Consider the following 9,161-nt stretch of genomic DNA (forward strand, 5'->3'; position numbering starts at 1 on the left):
AAATGTCTACACATACTTCCTCTCTGAGTAGCAAAAACTTAACACATTCACTGTACCTTAATTACTCAATAACTTTGAGGTATATTCAAGAATTCACAGAAAATACCTACACAAGGAGCAGTAAATATGTTACAAGTAAATAAATAACAGTATTTTTAAAAGCCCCTGTATATATATGAAAATGTCAATTGGTTATCAAAAATGTATTCTTAAATTGTTGCTATGTATTAAAGGTTGTAATAATAATAATACACTCAATATACTTCATATTGTATATATTTTACAGATACATTAATCATTTTGCTCTACAAGTGTTGTTCTACAGCAGAAAAGACTATTATCATCTATCATTGCTTTTAATAACTCTAGTATAGGGCGTAATATGTCGCTAACTTCCCTTCCAATGGAATTCATATCATAAACTGAAACAACAAAATGCTGGATATTACATAAAATAAAACCAAATCTCACGTTTCATTGTTAAACCCTAGTAGTAGAAGCAAATGCTTCTGTTCTCCCCATTGAAGTAATTGGAAATAGTAATTTTGCATTCAAACATAGTAAACTTCTATCATTACAGTTACAAATGCTAAGCCAAAGTAGCAATTTTATTCTAAAATTCATTATTCAATTACTACATTTTAATTGTTATATTAAAACCTCACACAAGCGTTATATTGAGGTACATAATGTTTTACATTTTAATAACTTTTGGAGACATTACAAGAAGTTTAATATAACAATGTCTAAAAAATTAACTACGACAGGACCTAATGAGGTTATATATTTAACAAATAGTTTACTTCTATTAATAAAGAATTGCTTGTTAAATAAACTATCTCACAGGCTCTATAAAACTGTAAAAATAGTAATATTATAATATAATGTATTACCAACAATATTTTTATTGAATTATATCTTCACAAAGCGAGCCTATATTGTGTTAATCATTTTGAGTGTTTAACACTTTAAGTGATTCAATAGACTACGATATGAGGGTGTATTATGTCATAATGTCTTGATTCATAATATAATAAGACAAGTATGGTAGTTCAATAGAAACGTAGCAGCGCAGCTTGTATGCATACGCGCCCACCACGCGTACGGATACACATATTCGCATAATCTTGCGATGCACTCGCGTTGCATAAAGACGGCTTCCTTTGAAGTTACCGACTCGCGGAAGACCCGAACAGACGAACACGGGCACTGAAACCAAAACCCCCTTTCATGATCATGCGAATGTGTGCATTCGTACACGACGCGACACATACAAGTCGCGCTGTTCCTCTATACGGAGTTATCATACTTCTCTTATTTCACTATATCTAATAGAACTCAAATTAATACCTAATCATTTGTGCTTGTGCTGCCACTCCAAAAAAATACTTGATGGTTACCATTATACCAATATAATAATAAGACACGATAATCGAATTAAATTTATCCTAAAAAAACTAATTCTATGTATAATAATTATGTCGATTATGAGCAAACTAAATATAGTTCAGTGCTGTCTCTTTCGTTATCGGTAAGAAAAGGGCAAAAAGGTTTTATTTTAGTTTAAAAATGGAATATTTTGAAAATGCATTTTAAACTTATGAGTAGTCTATGGGTGTCGAATAATGACAATTTCCTAAACTAAACCGTCATCCTTTTCTTACACATAACAAATGAGTTACGAACTTAAATTACATTTAGTTTACATGTAGTGCGAATCGGCACAACGGGAAATAAAACTAAAACATTACTCTCTAATTTTCAACTTTATCGTCGCGTGCTAGTTTCTACAATAATGAAACTTTAGTGCAGCAATTACCCTGACGCAACACAATCCCACACAATTTTTGCAATACTTTCCTATGTCTACATTCCTTTCTAGCTGAACTAAACATTTTCGAGCCCGGCTCTCGTCAGATCAAAAACATAGTCGACACAAAGAAACTTCCTTGTGACGCAATTACACAATAGATATTTAATGTAATATTGCAAACCAACTTCATAGAAAAATTTCTACACTTTCCCCATCAAACTTTTCATAACCATCTCCATAGTGACAATGCCAGAACATAGAGGACGGCTATTTTTACAGCTTTTACACATTTATAATAATAGTTAAGACAATACTAAATTGCCTCTAGTGTCGTAAGACTGTAGAATATTGCTTTAATGCCTCTGGCATCTTTAAATTTCAAGTTAACTACCAGATTCGCTACAATTTTATACTATATCCACCTAACATCCAAAGCTGAACGCACTAAATCATTTGAGAAATATTGCATACTTAAACATGTTGAACTACAGTGGTACAAAATGAACCCTTCACGGTTCCTGGAGACATACGGTGTCCCTGACAATTTTCGTAAAAAAATAATTAAATTATTGATACAAACATCTAATAAACACACAGAAAAATTCCTACCATCACCACCAGAACCAGCAACTTTATAGACAAAATTTGTTGGTATATTTTCATAAAAAATAAATGAATATCATGGTAGTAAAAACTGCATTTATCAAATTTTTTTTTAATGGTGGATGAAAACGCCTGCGCGTTTAAAGACACCTGGTTAATGCCGGGTGCACGAGTTTTTCGCTTGCTTGCGTTGGCTGGGTTACGGCGTAGAAATCTGCCTTCCGCGCAAAGGCGTTGACGAGTCTTCCGCTTTGCGTTGCAGAAAAACTTGCGCGCATGCTTTGCCTTTGTTTTGGTATTATTGGACGCGCAGACGCTACTGCTCTGTGATTGGCCAGTGGTGCTGTCCTCTGCAAACGTTCCCTGTTGCTTGCGTGGAAATATCAAACACTCGCAAAGCAAGCGGCCGGTGCAGGCGAGCGACTCGTGAACAGTCCTATCTGCGCGCACAAGAGAGATCTTTGTGTATGCGCGAAACGAGTCACGCTAACAAGCGTAAAACGTAAGTGAAAGTCTCGTGCACCCAGCGTTAAGGAATGTTGAATGACAATGCCAGTATTTCCATAGACAATTGCTCTAAAAAATTACTCTGTCCCTTCTAGTTTTCTATAAAATCTCGTTTTACCCCCTGGGAACTCAAGTTTATTATGTATGCCGTATATACCTTAATAGCTACTCACCCTTTACATATCCTTTCCATAATCTGTAATTCTGCTTTCGCAAATGCGAAGGCAAAGCCATTAAGAATATTAAAAAAAACTTCTTTACATTGCAAAATGAATATTTTGCTGTAGTGATGAATTTGGAAGTAGAAAACTAGAAATTCTATTAATCTTTGTACATTACATGCATATTTGAGTGGTGGAGTAGAATCTGGCATTGTCTTTAACATGCTTTGGTAAGGATTGATTTACTTTATTCGTAAAGTTATAAAATTTACCACAGTTCAATTCCAAAATTAACCTCATCCTCATCCAATTTACAGATTGTTGGCCTGACCCATTGAGAACCGAGGGTGACTCCCTTTTGACCACTATAGACAACAGTATGTCTTAAAATGTATTCCTCTAGCGACAGTCACTCTATAGTGAATTCGAATACAATCACAACAGATGACGCCTTATTGAGTCTCTAAACTACTGTTCAACAACAGAATTATCTAATAAAAAAATACAGTACAAAGCCATGACATGTGAATGGGAATTGACTAGCTTTTGTGTGATCATATGATGAATGATGTTTATTATCAATATGTATTTATTTATCAATATTACTGTTACTTGTATTCAATAGGTCCCTGAGAGTACTGCACTGTTTCAATGGAAACATGTCATGAGATATGATATTAGATGAGACTCGAGTAATCTATAGAACAAGAAATAAAGTATGTACTAGGATCTACAACAAAGTTCATAGGGTAGCTATGTCGAGTATTATAATTTTTATAATTATTTGTAAGGTATACAATGAGCAAAACATGGAAAAGATAACTACCAAAAATATATGTGACAATGGTGAAGAACAATAGAAAATGACACCAATTGTTACAAAGTGAAAATAAGATGTGGATTATTAACTAGATTTAAATATGGTTGTCATTTTCCTAAAAATATGAATAAAATGATTGAATATTACAACTTAACAGCAAGTATAAAGATCACAGTTTCCGCAACAATTATTGATTTGGTTCCATATGTGACCTAAATGACACATGACTTCGATATTCAAATACATAACAGTATGTAGTTTATAACATGAGCACTAACTTTGAAATGTAGTAGGTACTTAATTTTATAATATCCAACATCAAATACAACCAAACGTCAACCGAAACTTTACATTGTAACTATTCGCTGTTTATACCACCCCTGAAACAGGTGAAGAGCATATAGTCAAAAGACCTAATATCCAAAATCTGCAAGTACAAGTTGTATACTGGAACGGTGACCGGTGTGAGAGAGACGCACAGACTGCCTACACATTTGGCAACAACGCTTCTAGAATTGAAGGACATCGGATGAAGCATTTCAAGGTAGATCGCAAATGTGTGGACAGGACTAGAGTCGCCCTCTACCTGCGAGTGCGGTGCGGTGAGGCGGGCCCGCGGCCGCCGCGAGCGCACGTTCAGAGGCGGCAGGGCTCTGGCGCGGGCCGTCACGCGCTCGGCTGCGGCGGCTCGTCCGTCTGCACGTCCTTGTCTTCCATAGGCGGCGCGACCGCCCGGTCCGACCCGTACCGCCTCGACAGATCCAGCATCTCCCTTAAACCCTGAAATCATGGCATGCGAGGCGTAATATTGGCAGCACTTAAGCAAACTTTAGCAGCAATGCAGTAGCGCGACTGCATCGGTACATTTACGATTTAAAGGCGATTGCATCGATGCAACCGCGCGTCTGAATCGACGCAGTCGCGCGTATGCAGCTATGCAGTTGCCTATAAACCGCAATCGCGCGTTTCAAGAACGCAAGTTTGCATCGCTGCGAAAAGTCGCGGTATGTAACCACTCTAAAAAGAAAGCAGGTGACATTCAACCTTTTTTTTAACTAAAGAGACTAAGCATTATGGAACATTTTAGCCTCATTGGAGAAACAATTCACCAAGAATTAATGGAATCCAAATAGTTAAATCAAAATACTACCTAACCAAATGTGTATACAAAATCTTCATGGCACTACTTGTTAACTCAGTCAGAAACAACCCAACTTTAAATGTATATTTAACCTTAAAAGAAGCAACATTAAAGTACCTTATTTTCAGTGATAAGCCTCTGGTAGACTTCCTCTTCTTTCCGTGACTCTCCATTTTCATCTAAGTTCACAGCTTTATACATGATTGTAGTCATTTCATTGATGCGCTCCGATTGTTGACGAATTAGCTGTACAAAAGTTTTTACTTACAATTATTAATAATATAAAGATATAACTATAATTGACGCATTTGGAGCAAAAAGGGCCTTCGTTCGGCACCCAAAGCCCGTTTTGATGTCATTGCATCAAAACATGTAAAGCACCATCTAGTATCTTGTGATAAAAAGTCTTTTCCCCACCCTATCCCTTCTGAGATGGCGTAAGTTTGATTCATTTAGAACGTGGCGCTCCTCCCTTGTTGCATAGATTACAAATGTGCTCTGAATTTCGGACACGTTACGACCAGCAGTTTGTAAAAACTTATTTTAATGTAAAACAAATCTGAAACGAGCGACTTCATCCTCAACCTAGAGCATCTAGGAGGCCAATGAGACCTATTGAAGATTTGAAGACTGAAGAAACAAACACGATTCTGACGATACATTTCAATCCAGCTAATTCAAACAATGGTTAAAAACATTTAATTTTTTTTCAATTAACTTCTAAATAAGACTGATTCACATAAGTAGCTAAAGTTATTATTTATTTCTTATGAAACCAATAATAAAACGAATGCCCCATTAATTTACCGGCTTGGTACAACAAGGGCGGATAACACAAGGAAAAATAAATTATTTACAAATATTTGTAATTGTTTTCAAATAATAATAACACTTGACTCTACAGTATATATAAATATTAAAAAGATATAGGACTTAAAACTATTTTAAATTTTGTTGAATCTCATTTTTACGTGGTACGCCCATATTAACCTCCTAAGGGCGCATTTATTTTCTCCTCGTACAACTGGGCGCTTGAATTCCCTAAAGCCGCCATATTTCCGTATACTCGAATATGGGATAGGAAGAGCAAACTTTGATCACATGGCATACGTCAACTAATCACAGATTAGTTGTCAAAATAGTGCACACTTGTGGAAAATGACGCACCCGCAGGAACGGCGTAGGTTAATCAGGTTTATTCACTGAAATCTTGAGTACATTCGTATAGACTTTTAGTTAAAAATAACAAACTGTTAGTAAACTACAGAAAACTTTTCTAATTTGGAACCTAAAGCATACATAGTTATTTTTAATTTTGCAAAATAAAAATATGTACATTTTAATACGACTGAGAATTACTGAGTGGAAAAATACATAATGTAATATATTTTTTCGTAATCGTAGGACTGTATAATTTTTTTTTGTTATATGTTATGCGATAATTCTGGTATTTGTGAACCGATTTTGATGATTCTTTTTTTGTTGGAAAAGGTACCTCAGTAGTGGCCCCATTTAAATATTCCACCTCATAATGGTGGCAAGCTAGGGGATGAATCCGGTTTCGCGCACTTCCTGGTAACCGGTTTCAGTAAAACTTGGCAAATAGATGTATTCCACGAACTTTTGAGGTCGGTTTTTTAGTACTCTGTACTAAGACTATTTAATTAAAAAGAATGTGAAGAATACTATCACATATTTTTTTTTTATTGCCATTTCATAAACGCCCATTGTAAATGGAAAATATCGCATTCAAATTTAGCGCAATGTATTCTACATGATCATAGAGAATCTAGAAAAATACTTAAAAAAATCCAATTTGCTATTGTCATACAAAATTAAGGACATACTTGCGTGGGCCTGAAGCATGTAATTATATTTGCACATTTTAATGTACGGACAACGGCACATCAGACTACACATTTTTGTTCGAAAATCGCCTCCATCGCAATGGAACAAGATACGTCAATGTGTAGCTTGATGTGCTGGCGCCCAATGTACACACATTGGGCGTTTAGCGCCTCTCCCATTTCATTTTGCTGGGCCTTAGGAGCTTATACCCAATGCTTCAATAAAAAATATAGTTTCTTTAAAAATATTGTAAATAATTTAGAAATGGTTTTTTCCCACATATCACTGTAGCTGATTAGGTGAACCCCATTAAGTTATCAGAGAACTCTCAAATCATACAAATTTTTTCTTTTAAGAGAGTAGTTCAATAATCGTTTCAACTGCCTCCGTGGCCGAACGGTTACCATGCCGGACTGCCACGCAGAGGTCCTAGGTTCGATTCCCGGGCCGGGACAAATATTTGTATGGCCTACATTTATTTCTCTCGTGGGTTTGGGTGTAATTTGTGGTTGACTATATGTGTGTCCATGGCACCTGTGACACAGAGTTTCCCTAGTGCGGGGCTATGTTGAGTGTGTGCATTATTTATTTATTATCGTTTTGAAAACAAAAGGAATTTTATTTATTGATAGCTTAGCTTGATGCCAAGAAAGTAGGCTCTAAGGTGGAAATGTTAACTTGGCAAAGGGCTCTTGTTGATAACCTTTTGATAAATTTTTGGAGTTGATCCATCTCAAAATACAAAGGAATTAGCAATAATCATGCAATTATACCCACAATACTGACTCATTTGAACCAATTGATCAAATAATAGGTACAGCAACACATGCATATACACAAATTATCCATACTACAAGCAATTCGGTTTCTGACATTGCCATTTTAATTTCTGATGATTTAAAAGATCACAATTAAGGACACAAAGATGGTTTCATTTCATTTTTTGTTTACCATAATACTTAAATATTAGAATTAAATATCTGCTCATAATTACATTCATTTTGTTATATAGGAAATGCAAAAATAACATACCTCCTGCTGTTTCTCATTGAGGGCTTTGGTAAAATCTATTCTGGACTCCCATATTCTCTTGTCTGTATGCTGTCTGTATTTGGACATGATGAGTTCAAGAGCACGCCGGTGGTCTTCAAGGGCTGCTCGCAATTCTCCATTCTCTCGTTGCACATCTCTCATGAGTCGAGACTCTCGCTCTATGCTGGCAATCAAAGCTCCTCTCGGTCGCTCTCTTGAAGCTTCGTTCAGTGTATCCACTTCTTCTTTGTACTGAAAAATGAGGCATGGGATTTTTAAGAACTATTTCACAATTTTTTTTTGTAATATTAAGTGACCGGCCGGACACGTCGTGGGCCTGGTATTAAGCGACACGCCTGTCCATAGCGTTGCAATGCCACTCAGAGCTTTCAATCGCATAGATCCGAGTGACACTGTCACTGCGCCTGTCACTCTGAGACATCAGTTGTAAGTCCCATTTGCCTATAAATACCCTTCAAAACCAAAATTCAACGTGTCCTTTCTTACTTCCCAGTAATATTCGAAAATATAATAAATTAATCACTATCGATTTGTTTTTTGTTTACGACTACACTATTCTACAAGGTCAATGAACTTCTTTAATTTACGTTAAAAATTTCACGTAATTTCCGTTGAAATATTGTATAATACATCAAATTAAACGTGCTCTGCATCACACAACAAACTGTTATTGTTAAAATCAAGGAACTAGAAATACAAGTCGATTATCAAGAAGTACCTAACCCTCAACATCTTGTTACCTGTTTCATAGTATGGATTTGTCTGTACGCAGTCTGTGTTTCAGTCAACAGAGCATCAGCTTCGGTCTCCCGTTCCTTGAGACGGCCTGCTAGTCTTTTAGCATCCAAAATAATTTGCTGTATGGTCAGTGACATCTGTAAAAGCAAGCAATGTAGAAATCGCACGAGATCCAAGTTACCGCTACTACGTAAAACGTAACTGCACAAACCCTGTTTTCCACACAAAATAGTAACACAAATTGCGTATCATCTAAACAATTTTACACAATAAACGGAACAAAATACAAATTTCTATAGAAAAACCAACGACGCACATCAGCTGTTTCGTGGTATGAGTTCGGCAGCCATTAGCTTTCATTTGATGCAAGCGGTAAACCTTCCATTTTCAGTTCGTACTATATTTTAAACAGAGGGCGCTGCTACCAATACTATAACAACAAGTAAGAAAGAGAAAACAGGTGAGTTTATTTGGTAA

General features: G+C 36.0%; 1 protein-coding gene across 2 annotated transcripts; it reads right to left on the minus strand.

The window, feature by feature from the left end:
* Nucleotides 1-283: 283 nt before the first annotated feature.
* On the minus strand, nucleotides 284-9,096 carry LOC113235035 (FGFR1 oncogene partner 2 homolog). 2 transcript variants are annotated; one of them, XM_026470564.1, is made up of 5 exons: nucleotides 9,001-9,096; nucleotides 8,687-8,821; nucleotides 7,926-8,177; nucleotides 5,163-5,291; nucleotides 284-4,684 (listed from the first exon to the last, which is right to left on the minus strand). In XM_026470564.1, the coding sequence occupies exons 2-5, from the start codon at nucleotides 8,819-8,821 to the stop codon at nucleotides 4,571-4,573; spliced, it is 630 nt and encodes a 209-aa protein (XP_026326349.1). In that variant the 5' UTR covers nucleotides 9,001-9,096; the 3' UTR covers nucleotides 284-4,570. The 2 variants fall into 2 exon arrangements, with proteins under 2 accessions (XP_026326349.1, XP_026326348.1); XM_026470563.1 differs by having other exon boundaries at nucleotides 8,896-9,033.
* Between the last annotated feature and the right edge of the window lie 65 nt (nucleotides 9,097-9,161).

Source organism: Hyposmocoma kahamanoa, unplaced genomic scaffold (genome assembly GCF_003589595.1).
Source record: "Hyposmocoma kahamanoa isolate Upper Pololo Valley unplaced genomic scaffold, ASM358959v1 87, whole genome shotgun sequence".
Classification (NCBI taxonomy): Eukaryota; Metazoa; Arthropoda; class Insecta; order Lepidoptera; family Cosmopterigidae; genus Hyposmocoma; species Hyposmocoma kahamanoa.

Bases quoted from the DNA above. Each gene is read 5' to 3' on its own strand.
- LOC113235035 (XM_026470564.1), bottom strand. From the start codon at position 8,821: ATGTCACTGACCATACAGCAAATTATTTTGGATGCTAAAAGACTAGCA. The intron at 8,178-8,686 runs GTAACAAGATGT...CTCATTTTTCAG, and splicing joins AAATCCATACTATGAAACAG to TACAAAGAAGAAGTGGATAC. The intron at 5,292-7,925 runs GTATGTTATTTT...ACTTTTGTACAG, and splicing joins TCAATGAGAAACAGCAGGAG to CTAATTCGTCAACAATCGGA.